This window comes from Hirundo rustica, chromosome 7 (genome assembly GCF_015227805.2).
Source record: "Hirundo rustica isolate bHirRus1 chromosome 7, bHirRus1.pri.v3, whole genome shotgun sequence".
NCBI classification, from domain to species: Eukaryota; Metazoa; Chordata; class Aves; order Passeriformes; family Hirundinidae; genus Hirundo; species Hirundo rustica.
In genome coordinates this window covers 15,764,749-15,780,691 of record NC_053456.1, presented here as the reverse complement: position 1 = coordinate 15,780,691, position 15,943 = coordinate 15,764,749, and the positions used below count along the sequence as shown (strand labels likewise).

The 15,943-nt window shown below is 64.6% G+C and overlaps 1 protein-coding gene across 5 annotated transcripts in view; it reads right to left on the bottom strand.

Annotated features, from left to right (window-relative positions):
• Positions 1-15,943, bottom strand: part of SPEG (striated muscle enriched protein kinase) — a 38,913-nt gene that overhangs the window by 16,359 nt on the left and 6,611 nt on the right. The window contains exons 1-11 of one of the 5 annotated variants that reach the window (XM_058421394.1): positions 14,401-14,970; positions 11,108-11,147; positions 9,994-10,023; positions 9,509-9,598; positions 8,885-9,266; positions 6,303-7,813; positions 5,190-5,333; positions 4,243-4,425; positions 2,355-2,566; positions 1,996-2,084; positions 1,618-1,799 (exon numbers count right to left, since the gene is read on the bottom strand). In XM_058421394.1, the coding sequence (XP_058277377.1) occupies positions 1,618-1,799; positions 1,996-2,084; positions 2,355-2,566; positions 4,243-4,425; positions 5,190-5,333; positions 6,303-7,813; positions 8,885-9,266; positions 9,509-9,598; positions 9,994-10,023; positions 11,108-11,147; positions 14,401-14,433 (2,896 nt within the window). In that variant the 5' untranslated portion in view covers positions 14,434-14,970. Of the gene's footprint in view, positions 1-1,617; positions 1,800-1,995; positions 2,085-2,354; positions 2,567-4,242; positions 4,426-5,189; positions 5,334-6,302; positions 7,814-8,884; positions 9,267-9,508; positions 9,599-9,993; positions 10,029-11,107; positions 11,148-14,400; positions 14,971-15,943 lie in introns of those variants that run through there. The other 4 variants (XM_040069515.2, XM_040069512.2, XM_040069513.2 and 1 more) reach the window with 4 other exon arrangements.

Here is a 15,943-nt window from a genome sequence, read left to right as displayed (position 1 = left end):
AAGGGGCCAATGCTCTCCCTCCCCCCCTGCACCTCCGCAGGGTGTTCCCCTGTGGGGTCCCTGGGGTCTCCTGTCTCCCGTGCTCCAAGGTGACTGTCACAGAGCTGCCACCGCACTGCAGCCCCTTCCCTACAGCCCTGGCGGCCGGCACGGCAGCAGCTGTGAGCCCAGCACCCCGCTCCCTTTCCCTGGGCGGCAAGAGAGAGGCAGCAGAACACGCAGACAGGGACAAACAGATGGAGCAAGAGACAAGACACCATCATCTGGGCACCCTGGCCCGGCTGAAGGGGCGCCTGCTGCTGCCCTGTTGCTTCGCCCACCCCGCCTCAGTTCCGCCAGCCCCGGCCATGCGGCGAGCCCCTGCCCGCAGTCGAGGGCCCGCGCGTCCCCGCGGTGCGTCCAGGACGAGGCGGCGGATGGAGAAGGAGGTAATAACACAAGGTGAGATCCACTGCCTAAGAGGTGTCCAACTAAGAGCCCCGCAGCCGCGGCTCTGAGAGATGCACCCCCTTATCGTACTCCCCCTGCGTACAGACAAAAACCGCAGTCAGCAAGCAGAAGGGTTAGTGCGGAAGCGACGGGACCGGCACGGACACGCACGCCAGCGCCGGCACGAGGGGTGCAACTGGGCAACGAGGCACGGAGCCACCTGCTGAGCTCCCCAAGAGGGCCTGGGGTTAGGCCATGGCCCCTGCAGCCCGGCTCCTGCCAGTCCTGGGACACTGGGACGGCTTCCGCTCCCACCCCCGTGCCGCCGCGCTTTGCTGTAGGCTGGGAGCATAACGCCAGCAGCGTACAAGCAGTGCAGCCAAGGCCGGGGTGGGATCGGCACAGCTCGGGGGGGCTCAGGCAGCCATCAGCAGGGAGGGCTGGGGGGAGCAGGGCGCACACAGCAAAGGGCAAGAGGAGGGAGGCAGCGTCACTTATCCCCACGGGCCCCCTCCCTGGCCTTGGGGATACCAGGCAGAGCCTGGCCATCAGTCCCAACTCGCCCCTCACCCCTCTAAACTGCACACATACTTTGGGGTCCTAGGAGGACCACAGCAGGGCTGGGGAGCAATAGCAAGGAAAGGGGACTGGACAGTGAAGTCCCGTGCATGTGGGACGTTGCTGGAAATGGGCAGAGAGGGACCCCTGCAAGTTGCTCTGTGCCTGGCACAGAGCTTGCAGGCAGCCTGGGGCAAGGACGGAACAAGTTGCAGGGCATGAGGACACATTTCCTACAGAGCCCCCAAGGCCAAAAAGCCCTCCCTGGTCAGCCTGGCAACACCTCACCCCACAAAGTGGGTGTGTCGGGGGATGTGGGATAAAGCTGGGCTGTGAGAAGCAGTTGGGTCTGGGTCAGAGCAGCGGGGCTCTGGAACGGCAGGCAACAGGTGCGACTCGGGGCTGTGCATCTGGATGAACCAGCAAGGCAGGCAGCTTGCCTTCTGCTGCAGGGCCAGCCTCTGCGGACAGTCCCAGGCACACAGCATCCACAGGATGCGCTGGCTTGTCCCCTTCTTATGTCGCACCACCAAGGGGGGGTCTGCAGTGGCCCCTTCCCCACAGCTCATGCAGGGCACTAGAGACAGCTGGCCTCTCAGGTTCTTGGGTGACATACTCAGGGAGTTTTACCTCTGACCTCCAGCTTGGCCTCGCACTGCTTGGTGCCATACTCGTTGACGGCCTTGCATGTGTAGAAGCCGGTGTCAGTGTGCTCTGCCGCCAGGATGTGCAGCGTGAAGAGCCCCCGCACTCCCTCTGCCTCCTCCACATGGTGCCGGCGGCCATACTTCACTGGCTGCCTGTTCCTCAGCCTGCTCCAGACAGAGGCAGAGCATCATGGTCATACCCAGCCCTGCACACCCAGCCTGGCTGTCCCCAAAAAAACCTTCTCCAACACTCCCTGCTCAGGATAAGAGCTCCATGCTAACCATCCCCAAATGGAGAATTCGCTATGCCTGTCCCCTCCTTTTCTGTCCAGCTGTGACTCCAGAGAGCAGCAGGACTCACCAGTAAATGATGGGCTTGGGCTCCCCACGGACACGAACGCTCATGCTAACATCCTGCCCCTCCAGCACCGACTGGTCCGACAAGGATACCTGGGGAAAGAGGGGTCAGACAGCAGCAAGCACCATCTGCACACAGGACCGTGCACCCCCATCACCACACCCAGGGCTGTCTGTCCCCTGTCACAACAGGAGTACCGGGGAAGCTGGTGGGGCGTAGCCTACCCAGGTGCTGGGAGGACCCCACATCAAATCAAGGGGTAGGAAGACCTGCCCCAGTGCCTCCTGGCACCGAGGACCACAACACCACAGTCACAGGGCACTGTACCCCTCTACTGGGTCCTGGGGGATTTGTTATCTCACCTCAAAGGTAGGTGAAGCCTTGAAGGTGCTCTCTGGGGAGCTGCGGGCAGCCCCATGCTCGGCTCTTGGCTGCAGCTTCATGGCCGGTCGGTGCTGGGGGGTGCCGGACTCGGGGAACTCTTCCAGGGGGCTCAGGTACTCCTCGTCCGATGTGATGGGGCTGGCCTGGCCGATGGTGGGGGACAAGTTCCCATGCCGCTCCACCGCGGGTGCTAGCACAGAAGAGGCTGGATAAGGAGCTGGCAGCAATCGGAGCCGGGCAGGCGGATTAGGGCACCCCTTTCCACTACCCCGCACTACAGGGGTGGACGCCCAACCCGCGGCACATCCCGGCTCGGCAACGGCCGGCAGCGAAGGGGTGCGTGGCCGCGCGGGGGAGGGGGTGAGCAGCACGCCGCGGGATGATAAGGGGACACGATATTCCGCAAGGCGACAGCAGGGCTCAAGTGGCTCTTACGCAGCAGCCCGCGCTCCCATCCTTAAGCCGCCCGGATTCCCGGGATGGCTGTCCCTGCCCGGGCCGGCACGGCTGAAGGTGACATTGGCAGCTGCGCTCCCCCCTGCAGCCCGCCCGCCCGCCGGTCCGCGCCATCGGGGGCCGGACTGGGGGACTCGCGGGGAGCGGGATACAGGGGCCGGCGAGGAAGGGATAGGGAGCGGCGAGCGGCGCGGGGGACTGACAGAGCCCAGTCGCCACCACGGGGCTGCCGGCCCCCCCCAGCCCGGCCGTCGGAGCGCTCTCGATCTCCCTGCCCTGCGCCGGCGGAGGCGGGCGGCCTGCCCGGTACCGGGCGAGGGCTGCGTCCCCGCGCTGCCGTCACGCCCGCGGACGGCTCCCAGCGGAGAGCTGGGAGTCCGAGCCCGACGTCCCCTCGTCCGCACCCCCCTTCCGAAGCACCGCGCACTCACCGGGGCCGCGGCAGCCCCCCGAGCCGAGCCGCGCCGCGCCACTGACCCGCCGTCGGTGCCCGAGGCGCTGCCGGGGCCGGGCGCCTCCAGCTCGCAGCGCCGCCGGCCCGCTGAGCCCTCCCCGCCCCAGCGCCGGCCGGCCCCCGGGGCTGGGCCAGCGGCGAGGGGGAGGGCCCGCGGCGGGCCGGGGTCTGCCGGGGCCCTTCCCGGCCCCCCGCCGCTGTGCCCGGCCGGCGCTGCCCGGCCGCGGCTGCCCCTGGGTGTACGGTCCCTCCTAACCACGGAGCGGGGAAGTTTTTGGATGCTTCCAGCCCTCGGGGCAGCTCTGAGCCTCTGCCTGCCGCCCAGAGACACTCTCCTGGAATGGGGAGGGCTTTGGGGCTGCAGCAGGCTGGGTATCCCCATGGCCAGCGGTGGGGGGGGTCAGGTGGGGTTCTCCCCGGCCAGCAGCTCGGTGGGCAGGCAGGGTATCCCCGCAGCTAAAAGTTTGTGGGGCGGGGGTCTCCCCGTGGCCAGCAGAGTGGAGTGCAGGGATATGCCCACGATTTGCAGGTTGGGGAGCAGGCTGGGATATCCCCACGGTTCACATGCTGGAGGTAGGAGTACCCACACGGCTGGCAGGCTGAGGGCAGGGGTACCCGCATGCTCTGCAGGTTGTAGGGCAGGCTGGCGTACCCCCAGGTCTACCGGGACACGGGGCAGGTGTGGGGGCCGGACACCGTGCTGCTTGCCGGGCGCCAGGGGATGCTCACAGCCTGACCCCGCTCCCCCCACGGTAGGATCCTTCCATGGCTGCCGGGAGCACGTCAGCTGCTTTGGTTCAGACAGAGCCTTGTAGGGTAAGGAAGCCGGTTTCTTCCCAGTGACAGCAGCGGCAGAGCTGGCAGCCAGCCTGCCACGGCGCCAGCCCTGGCTCCCACCCTGTCTGCCTCCCTCCTTCCCTCCCGGCCTCCCACCATCCGCCGGGCGCGGCACTCACCGGGCCGCACGCTGAGGATGGCACTGCAGCAGGTGGCCCCCACCTCGTTGGCCGCGGTCACCGTGTACAGCCCGGCGTCGGCCACCCGGGCGCTACGCACCAGCAGCGTGTGCCGCTCGCCCTCCGCCTTGATGGGGCGCGTCGTGCTGCTCCGCAGCGGAACCCCGTCCTTCCTCCAGGACACTGCCGGCAGAGGCGGGGGTCAGGCGTGGGCAGGAGAGTCCGAGCTTTCCCGGGGCCTGCGCAGGGTCCCGGGGAGGCCAGGCGCTCCTTTGCCTGCCCTGAGGACCCATTTGCTCTGGGGAGCAACCCCGGGATCCCACGGCCCTCTGACGGAGAGACCGCGGCTGGTCCCTATCTGCTTCCTGACATCCTCCTGCCCTCCAGTGGAGGCTGGAAGAGGGAATTAAAGCGGCTTGGCTTCTGCCTGGCTTTGGCAACTGGCACCGGCCCTGGATGCCCAGCCGCCCTCGCGCACGTCCTAGATACAGCGTACCCAGAGGCCATCAGCCCTAAGCTTCCGGCAGTGGGAAACCACCTGAGTTGTCCCAACAGCAGCCCAGAGCATCAGAGAACTATGGAATGGTTTGGGCTGGAAGGTACCCTGATGATCATCTAGTTCCAACAAACCTCCCCCGCCACCGGCAGGGACGACACCCCCTCGATCAGGTTGCATCACCTCAGTAGCCCTTCTCCCACTTTCCCAACAGCCCAGCCCAGCACTCGGGGACAGCAGGCACCCTGTCCTGTGCACCCTGTCCTGGCAGGCAGTGCCCGAGCACTTCACTCCTGTCTGAGGGGAGGAAGGGCTGAAGGGGTGCCCCCCGGGTGGGAACATCACCTCCCCTGCGATAGCCAGCTCAGTGCTGGGGTCCCACTCACACCATGCAGGTGGGACACGGACACGCGGAGAGTCCCTCTGACAACCCAGCCCCAGTGTGGCTCACCTTCCGGCTGGGGGTTGGCTGTGACAATGCACTTGAGCAGCACCTCTGCCCCCACGACCACTGCCATGTCCTGGATGGGGATCTCAAAGACGGGGGCTTCCAGGGGATCTTCACCCGCTGAGACATAGGAGTCATCTGAGGACTCTGCACAGGGAGAGATGGGCCCCGTGGCTGTCAGCAGGGTGACACGAGTGGGTCCTGTGCCATGCTGGGTGGGCTGCATGCAGGCAGAACGTGGGTCTCCCAACCCATTGGCCAATCACACCCCTGCTGGGCCATTAGCAGGTACTCGGGCCATGCAGTGGACAAAAAGGCCACATCAGGATCCCCCATGGCACAAAGCAGGCAGCAGGGACAAGAGAGGGGACCGTGGGGAAGGAAGCGCACAGCTTGTACATCCCCATAGGTCATAAGAGATGAGGGGGCAGTGGGGTGTGGAAGAAGGAGGGTCATATAGCCTGCTGCACACCCAGCCCTGAACTTCCCCCAGTTCCTCGTGGGATGCTGGCTGCTGCACCCCAATACATCAGCAAGCACCTCCCAGCTCCCTCCCCTCTCATGGCCCCAGCATATGGACAGAAGTCCTGGGGCTGTTCCAAGAGCCTCAGATACGTGGGCCTGGCACTTCTCTGGCTAGAGCAGAGCCTAGAAGAAGCTCCTAGCCCAGGTGTAGTCTGGTCTAACTGCTACATGCTGGGATGGGCAGGACACCTCTCCCCCAGCCAAGCCACCTTCCCCTGGGGAAGCTTGGGCTGCCTACTTTGCCTCAGCCACCGAGCATGACCCAGACAGGACAAGTTGCAGTGGGTGCCCAGTGCCCCAGACCAGGGCTCAATGCCACAAGTCAGCACACTGTATCTTTCCAATGCCAGGCAAGAGATATGGAGAAGATAGCAAGCATTGTAACCTCAAGGCCCAGCAAACTGGCAGCCAGGCTGGTCTGTCTTATGGCACTGCTTGGTGCCAACTACCCCAGCCTCCAGAGTTGTGTCCCTCCCTTCTACCCCTGGGCTCCCCACGTCTCCCAGGGGCAGGCTGGAGGTCCCCCAACCCGCCCAGAGGCTGGCCAGGCCAGGTCTGTGCCTGCAGGAGGGCAGAAAGATGTGTCCCTACCTAGCTCTGGAGAGGTGGGCCTGGCTCGGCGTCCCTTCCCCTTGCTTCGTGTGCTCCTGCCTTCTTGAGCCGTCCGGCCACTCTCCTTCTTCTCTGACACTTTCATCTGCCTTCTCTCCACCTCCCTGCCCACACCATGCTGTCCTGCCCAGCTTCGTTCCAGACGAGCTTCTTGCTCCATCCCTGGCTTTGCCCAAGGCAGGAATCGCACTTCTGTGGGCGTCTCCGGCCGCCGGTACAGTCCGTGGGGCACGGCCAGTCGGGCAGCCAGAGCTTCGCTCACTGCCCCGGGGCCACGGGCGGGGCCACCATCTGGGTACGGGCTGCCTTCGGCGGGACCCGTCTGCGAGAGGGCCGCCCTTCCCTGCGGGCTGGCTTGTGCCAACGGCCACTGCTCCTTCTTCTTCACTTCCCCAGCGCCTTCTTGCTGCAGACCCTTCCTGGCACCTGCATCCTCCGCGGAGCTGGGCTGTCCAGCCACCCCACCGCCCCCCACCGGGGCTCTCTTCCCACGCTGCCCCCCCGGCAGCGGCTCCCCATCGGGTCCCACCAACACCACGCTGGAGAGTGCCAGGTGCTGGATGACGTGCGTGCTCTCTGCCGGCGGGCAGGTCTTGGGAGGCAGTGCCTTGCGCCCGCCGGCGCCCTGAGAGGAAGAGCTGCGGGGGGCACGGGGTGCAGGGGGCTCGCCGGTCGCTGGGGGCGAGGCTGCCGGGGGTAACCCGGCTTTACACAGCTCCTGGGAGCGCCGCAGCTGCTGCTTGGACACCGTCCGCTTGATGCGGGTCAGCTCCTCCGCAAATTTGTGCTCGATGTCGTAGACGCGGTTGGCGAACTTGCCCCGCTCGTCAAAGGATGCGGCTTTCTGCCGGAAGGCCAAACGCCGGCACGCCGCCGTGCTGCCTGGCTCCCAGCGGCCACCTTCCCGCAGGTCCTCCCGAGAGCCACCCGGAGTGCTGGCACGGCGCAAGCCAGCGCCAGGCTGGTCAAAGGAGCGCGTCTTGCGCAGCGGCAGGTTGGAGCGTGCGGGGAAGGGGCTGTCCTGCTCCAGGCTCCTCTGCCGCTCCTCGAAGTACTGCAGCCTCTCAAAGATCCTGGAGCCAGCACGCACCAGCTTGGGGGATGCCCGCACGGAGATGCGGCCAGAGGCGTCGCTCATGGGTGTCTGTGGACGGGACTCTTGTGTGCTGCCCTGCGAGGACTTGGGCTTCTTGATCTTCTCCTCATACTCCTCGGGAACGACGTCCTGGTACTCCGTCGGCACCGGGGACTTCTTGCGAGGGGTCACGGGTGTGAAGGAGGGGACGCCAGGGCCACGGGCAGCGGGCTGGGACACAATGCCAGCAGGCAGCTGCAGGCACGTGCCAGCACGAGGAGATGGTGAGCGGACGATGGGGGGCTTGGCAGTCAGCGGCAGGGCAGCGGGGGATCTCGGGGGCTCTGCACCGGGCTTTGGAGAGACGGGGCCTTTGTGGAGGTCATCTCTGCGGTAGCCTCCCTGGGGGATGCTGCTGCAAGGGCAGAGACAGAGGAGCGTGGCTTAGACACCACCCTTGTACCTGCATGGCTGCATCCCAGCTTCCAGCCTGCACCACAGTGCCCGGTGGGGCATAGCAAGAGGGTCAAACAGTCAGGGCAGCCTTGTGACAGGGGAGACTCAAGGGGCCCCAGCAAGGGCATCTGGTCACCCCAAGACCACTGGGAGCTGGCTGGGTTAGGTGAGAGTCCTGGGCTGCTGGGACCCCTTGCCCAGGGGTCCTCATGTGGAGCAGCAGGTTGATGCTGGGATACCCAGCGAGTCCCCTCCCCAGGGCCACCATGCAGACAGGACCAGGGGCTGGAGATGTGCCCCAGTTTGTTGGGCTGTCCTGGTGTGCTGAGGCAATGCAGCTTGGCCAGAGGGTGTCCCCAAGGCTGCAAGCCCTGCCCATGCACATGCTGTCGTGAGCACATCTTCCTACACCACTGCCCCTAGAGGGGCTCAGCAAACGCAGAGCAGAAATCATAAGGTGGAGATGAGGTTCTGGTGGAACAAGCAGCCTTAAATAAAAAAAAAAAAGAGCAAGATGGAGGTCAAAGGAGCAGGCCTGCAGGTATGGGAACCAAAGGTGGTAGGGAGGGACGGGGGCTCTGAGCACAACAGCAGGATCTGGGGCGGCAGCATGTCCCTGGACCCTGCTGCCACCCCTGTACTGTGGGCAGACACTTGCCAGTGTGTGTCCCAGGCTACTGTGCACCTCCAGTTCCCCACGCCGTGGGCTGCACAGAGCACCATGGTGGAACGGGAAAATACCCAAGGCATAACCTGCGGGTGGGGTACTGCAGCTCAGGCAGTGGCACAGAGGATACCCCCAGCCTCAGCCCAGCCACAGCAGAAAGGGACCCCACTCTACATCACCCCCAGGCTGCGCTGCTCCCCCCTCCTCAACAAGACCAGGCTGCCTACTGCTCAGAGTCCCTACTCCTCATCTGGGAAGATGAAGGCAAAAAAAACCCAGGTGGAGGGAAGGAGATGGCTGCAGGGGTTGGAAGAAGATGGCCCCAGCATGATGTCCCTCCGTGTGCTTCCCCTGGCTACTTACACGTGGAGGGAGAGCGCCCGTCCTCGGTACAGGCTGAAGGCGCTGCCGTAGGGGTCGCTGGCCACCGAAAGGCTATCCTCTGACCCCCAGCTTGTGCCCACCAGATTAGCCCGTGATGCCCGCACCAGCGGCTCCACGCCCAGGTGCCGGACCTCGGCGCCACGGGGAGCCGGCGTGTTTGCTTGCCTTGGGGTTCCCTGTGGCTGCGGCCAGGCAGCGGGACGGAGGTAGGGTCCCCGTGCAGAGAGGCTGGCATCCGTCTCCTTCTCCACCACGGTCTGCTGGCTGCCTGACCAGCTGGAGCGCTCCTCTGCCTGTGACAGGGCCAGCACCGAGGTTGGCGTTGTGTTCATGGAGGCGTCCACGAGGGTGTCAGAGCCACCTGAGAGAAGAGGGATGAGCCAAGACTGGGTGCCAAGAGGGACAAGCTCAGCACCCTCCTCAGAGAGGGCTGAAAACACCATGGGGTGTACCAGCATGTCCTGAGCAGCACCCTGCTGCCTCAAGCCCTCTCCCCTTTGTGTGGGTGGACACTCCCAAAAGCCTGGCCAGCAGAGGCCTCATGGGGAGTCATGGCCAGCAGCCAGCGTCAGGGCTCAGCACCAGCCAGGTGTCCCTGCTCACCCGTGGGGGTGCTGAAGGCCGTCTCATCCTGGAGATCGCTGCGCTGTGTCACCTGGGGGTCGCTGGATTCATCCTCACCTGTCTCCGAGTCTGGGGTGGGAGGGAAGAGTAGGGAGTGAGGGTACAGAGAGACAGCAGGCCACACTGGTACTGCCTGTTGCAGACCCATTGGCTCCAGGAGCAGGACAGCAGTGCCCAGGCAGCTCCAGGGCAGGAGGCATGACTGTGACCTACAGGGACAAGCTGCCAGTAGGGAAAGGCAGGACTAGGAGTGGGAATGTCCAGCCAGGCAAGGGCAGGCAGGAGCAGCGTTAGATGATGGGAGGAAAGGAGGCAGTACCAGCAGTGGGGACGCAGCTGGCAGAGGCGGCACGGGGACAAAAAAGCGGGGCGAGGGGACAGTGGAAGTGACAGAGCAGGGCGGCAGGCTGGGGCACAGGGTCCACTATGGGGACAGAGATGGCATTGGGATGGGGTATTCCTACCGTAGCTTTGTTTCCTGCAGGAGCGGAAAACTTCGCTTCCATAGGGGCAGCAAGAGAGAGAGAGACATCAACACCCGGTTATCGGCCCGGCCTGCGGAGACGCGGGGGGCACAGGGGGGCCCTTGTCCCCAGCACTTCCCCACCATGTCTCCACTCTGCACCGCATTCACCGCACACCACGCCAGTGGTGCACACAGAGCCTCTCCTTGCACACACCATCCCACCTGTGCGCTGCACAGCACCATCCCCTCCCTGTGCCACAGCCACATCCTGCCCAGCAGGACAGCCGCCCCTATCCCTGGAGCTGCTGGCCTCGCTGCTGCAGTACCCACACATCCCTCTGTGCTCTGCACCTCAGCCTGGGGCTGGACCTCCCCAGTCTGTGCCCTGGCTGGGTTCTCCTGGGGGTGCTGGAACACAGGGACACGTGTCCATGTGCACACAGCCTCCTCCCGGCACATACAAGTCCATCCTCTGCCCCACCAGTGCAAGTGCTGTACCATACAGCTGTGCTCCACAGCCCAGCTGCGGTCGATAAAGCCAAAATTCTCAGGGCAGGGCATCACTAAGAGCTGCCCCACACCGGGCAGGATGTGGCAAGGCCATTTCAGTATCACCCTAATGTCCCATTTCAGGAAAGCTAGTGCCATGCTGCCAGAGAAGGACTGGCTTTCCTCCTTGCCGCTGCCCAAGCCCTCACAAGCTGCAGCAACAACCCCTGCAGTGAGGAACATGTCCCCAGCCCCACTACTGCTCCTCTCCATCGCACTCTTCAGGCGTGTGGGGGGCCACACCACTTTCCCCAGCTCCAAGCCACCCCTCTGCAGCCCAGCACATGACCAGCTCCTGCCTGCACTGCTAGTCCATCAGATTCCCAATCCTGGCCACGACCGTCTGGCAGCCCTTGAGCAAGCAGAGCTGCAGGGCCAGGAGCAGACCAGATGCATGGGGGGCACTGTGAGCTCCTGGCTGACTGGGGCCCTATTTTGCAGCTGGCATGAGGCAATCCAGCCCTGCCCAGCCTCTGCTCGCTGCCCCCTGTAGCATGGTGGTGGACCCCATCCCAGCACACTTGGGGCAGCGGGGGGAGTCGGGTCCTGGTAACTCAACGCACCATGCGTGAAGCGCCCGAAGCGCCGCGAGTGGCCAGTCTTCTGCAAAGGAAAAGAGAACAGAGCGTTACCCACGGTGTGGCAACACGTACCTGCCATGCACCATGCTGCTGGCACAGCACGGCACGGCACGGCACACACACACACACACACACACCCCCCCCCATCCCAACACACAGCACCGCTCTCACCCACAACTGCTCATGCACACTCTGGCATGACATACGTCATACCACGCGCGCCCTCCCACTGGCAGGGCACACCTGCCACCGCTCACACGCACCCCTGCTGCTCACCCACGGGTACCCACAGGCACACGCCCCCGCGCACACGCAGAGATGGATGGCTGTAGGTGGGCACGTGTAGCGCATGCCCAGCCACGCACACGCGCACACACACCTGTGCGCACGCGCGCGCCGAGTCCCCTTGGTGATGGCACCGTGCACCCCAGCCCTGTGTTGCAGCCCAAGTCCCGGAGGGACAGTCCTGGGCCCCCCAGATGCCCCAGAACTGCTGCCTGAAGCTGGTATAGCCTGCAGCGAAGTCTTTGCCTGGGCTGCTGCCCAAGTGCTCTGCAGCCCCTTCAAAGCCACCCAGCTGGCATGGGGATTTGGCCAGAGAAATGTCTTCCAGGCACTGGCCCAGACTCCACCGTGGCCATCGTCCCAGCACGGGGACAGCATCCTCCATCCCCTGTAGAGGCCATGCCAGTTGAGAGAGAGGCTGCCTGGCAGCACGGGACTGGCCTGTTGGTGCGGGGTTAGAGGCACAGGGGCTGCGCTCATCCGTGCCGTCTGGGCAGGCAGGTGGGACCCGAGCACGGGGTGGAAGCACCAGGACCTCCCTGCCAACTTGGCTGCTCTCTGCGCTACAGCCCAGAGCTGGGCACTTGTGTGCCAGGGAAGGGACCAGCTGAGGGCAGCCTGTCTGCCAGACCCGGTGCGCGCTGACGCCACATCCCAGGAAAGCAGAGGGACAGGGTGATCTCCAAGGCAGGCAGAAGTGGGAATGTGGAGTGCAGACAGGCGGGGTTGGGCTGCCAGGACTGAGCATCGTACCCAGGCAGTCTGGGTGACAGGGTCTCCCCAGGACACTGATGGCCCATGCCCTATCTCCACAGTAAGGAGCGCCGGGCTGGATGCCCAACTGCCCCGAAGCCCTTTCCTCAACCACTCCTGCCATGCCACCCCTCCAGCTCCCAAGCAGGTCACAGACAGCCAGACCCCAGGGACAGCCAGCCACCAGGGATGGACAGCCAAGCACGGAGAGCAGTTAGTTGCCCTTGAAGAGCAGCAGGCTCATTTCACAAGCCTCAAAGCTGCTGCCACTGCAGCGGCAGACCCTGCACATGGGCAGCACTCAGGGGTTCCCACCAACCCCCTGCCTGCATGCAGTGCTGGCCAGAGGGCAGCGGCTGCACGAGACACATTTGTATTCAGGCCGAGCCAGGCTTCACCTCCCCTTCTCGGCTGACTGTGCTGGTTCTGGCTGGCAGCCCGTCTTCCAGGCCAGGGAAAGATGAGTGATTAACTGCACCATCGGCGGATAATTCCCCCATTAAAAAATGAAAATGCAATTGAGTGTCATTATCGGGTACTCTTGCGGCTTCCCCAGGGACAGGCGCCATCGGCTCCCCATCAAATATGGTGACTGCACCCAGTGGGCCTGGGCTGGGCTCCATTGCCCAGAGCTACAGAGGGGCTGAGCCCCCTCCCCTTCACCTCTCAGCAGGTCCTTACAGGATCAGGGCACCCTGGGGGATCAGGGCACCTTTAGGATCAGGGCACCCTGCAGACTGGACCCACCTCAAGCACAGCACCCACCTGCAGCCCACCAGGGAGCAAGCGCTGGGTGACGCAGGGTCAGCCCCAGGCCAGGAGATGGGAAGGGGGCAGGAGCAGCCCAGGGCTTGGTGTGGGGTCACAGTCTGCACGAAGGGGACAGACAGAGAGTGGGGGTAATCCTCTTGCATGGGATTTCATTTGCATCTTGGAAAAAGGGGTGGAGGAGCCCCAGGAGCACAGTCTGTGCCAGCCCAGCCTAGAGTTGAGAGAAGAGCCGGCTGGGATCCACACCCAACTTCAACCCTGCACTACAAGGCAGCTGGGTGACACCTGGAGTTGTTTCCTTCCCCTGTGCCAGGCACGGATCCACCTGCCCAGGCTGGGGTCCTGCACTGGCCCAGGCATGGGGCATCCCTCACTGTGGCCATGGGGCCAACGGGGAGTGAAGGATCTCCTGGGACCGTGGAACTTGCCACCACCTAGCACGTGGAGCCCAGCACCACATGGCACCGCTTCCTATTGTGTGAGACAGGCAGGCAGGGAGCAGGGATGGAATGGGGTGGGGAGAGTGTGAGTGACTTGCCTGGTGCAGAGGGACAGCCGCTGTGGCTGCTCTGATACCCCTGCCGTGCTCAGCCAGCGGTGGGTGCAGGACCCTGCCCTGCCACACGGGCAAGCCCCGGGACTTGCTGCCCCCAAAAGCAGATGGGGCAGCCGGGCTGTGCATACCACCCTGCCCCAGAGAGACCCTCTGCACCTTCTCTCCCTGGGGACCCGTGTCCCGCCGTGCATCTTTCACCGCTGGGAAGGGGCTGAGCGTGACAGCCCCTTCCCAGCCCCTTCCCAGCCCCTTCCCAGCCCCTTCTGGGCCACCAGGCAGAGCCACAGCGGCGAGGCTGTGCCCCCGCATTGGGCTGCTGTGCCCCGGGGAATTGGGGGCGGGGGGCTTCCTGGAAGTATGTTCCCCATCCTCCACCCCCCGCGGAGGCCAAGTGACGTCCTTGTTCCTCGCTCGGCAGCGGAGCGTGCGGCGGGCCCGCGAAGGAGCCCTGCCTGTGCCAGGCATGCTCCTGACGCGGAGGGGATGACGCATGCAAAGCCTCGTCTCCGGCTCCGTGACCACCGGCAGTGGGGCTGGGGGGAGCCATGGAGGAGCCTCCATTTGCTGCCCCTGCTCCAGGGGGAAGAGAGGGGAGCGGGGAAAGCCCCGGCGGGGGTCCCAGCCCGGCCGTTGGCAGAGGAGGTGCTGAGCCCCTGCCCTCTGCCCTTCCTGCCCGGGCGGGTGAGGCCAGGCAAGCCGCTGGCAGCTCTGCGATCGGGGCTGAAGCCGGCGCTGTGCAAAGCCCTGGGGAGCCCCAGGGGGCAACGGAAGGGCTGGAGAGAAGCTCCCATCCCCATCCTTATTCGCATCCCCGTTCCCGTCTCCCTCAGCATCCATTCCCATCCCCAGCCGCTCTCGGCACTGCCCCCTTCTCCCGGCACCCGCCGGCACGGCAGCCTGGAGCCCTTACCTGGAAACGCTTCTTCACCCAGATCTTCTTCATGCTTCTGCAGAGCCCTGCTGGCCCGGTGACACGGACTCAGGCCCGGCAGGACGGCAGCCCGCTCCCGGCGGGGTCCCCGCTGTCAGCACGTCGCGGCAGCAAGCGACGCTCCGAGCATCCTTCACCACCGACAGCCGGGAACGGCGGAGGGAGAGGAAGGGGCTCGCCAGGTTGGGCTCTCGGGAGGGCTGGAGCTGTGAGCATGAAGCATCACTGGAGTGCTCCTCCCTCCATCCTTCCCCCGCCTGCCTCCGCCTCCGCCTCCCCGCCAGCCCTGGCACACAGTGACAGCGGTGGGGGGACAGGCAGGGCACAGGTGGTGGGGGGCGAGGGCCACTGTCGTAGAGGGGAGGGAGGGGCGTGTCTGAGGCGGGTACATGGTCTCTCCACCTCTGGCTATATCTGCACGTCAGCCAGGGCTCCGAGCCCCCTGCCAGGCAGTGCAGCTGTACCACTGTTCCCTCTCACCTGTCCATCCTGCCCCACTGCCCGGGACAGGGCTTGTGCTTCTCTCTTAGGACACAGCCCCTCACTACAGCCCCCACATGCAGACCAACTGGGATAGCAACAACACCACACAGCGGAGCTCTGTGTGCTGTCCCCAAAGTGTTCCCAAACAGGGCAGCCCCAGCGCCACAGCTGCCACAACCCTGCACCCAGCAGCACATTTGTAGTGTGCCACGGTACTGCCCAGCCAAGACACACGCTCACCATCACTGCCAGCCTCTGCTCAGTCCCCCACATCCTCCAGTCATCAGTAATGCAGAAAGATCTCCTTGCCAAGGCAGGGCTGTGGGTCACAGCACATGGACATGGACAGGAGATAACATGGGCACAGTGCTTCGCATCAATTCCCCTGGCAAACCACACAGCCTCCAGTCCCAGTGCTGGTGCCAAGGCAAACCTTGTATCCTGCCCCCCGGGTGCCTCAGGACCCACATGGGTTTGCAGGGCTGGACTGCTCAGCCCCGGCACAGCATCACTACTTTGTGGCTGATGCCGGGACAAGCTTGACCTGGGAAGGTAAGTTGCTGTCCCTGTCCTTGTGGCATGACACACACAAGACCTCCCTTCGTTCTGGGATGAGGACCCATGGCACAGCTCAGAGCAGGACTCTGTGCCCAGGACTGAGCTGTGATGGGGCTCCTGGGATGTGGACAGAAGCTGTGGGTGGTGAGGGACATCATGACCTCTAAGTGCTCTTGGGGTGCTGGCACAACCCTGGCACACCTTCCCCAGCTGACCATCCCGAGCCCTGCTGGCCTGTCCCAGTTTTCTGGGTGATGCTACAAATAAGCCAGAGGGGCAGTCCCAGCCTCACAGCCTCAGCAGGTCCTGTCTTGCATGCCATGCTCCACACAGCTCTTGGTGCCCCATAGCTCTTGATACCTTGCCTCATGCACTCACCAAGCCCTGCAGCATTCATCAGCCCCCTTTCCAGGCCCTTGGAGAGGCTGCCAAGGTCCTTGCCTCACCATCTGTTTTAGCTGCCCCTTCCCACTGCAGAACA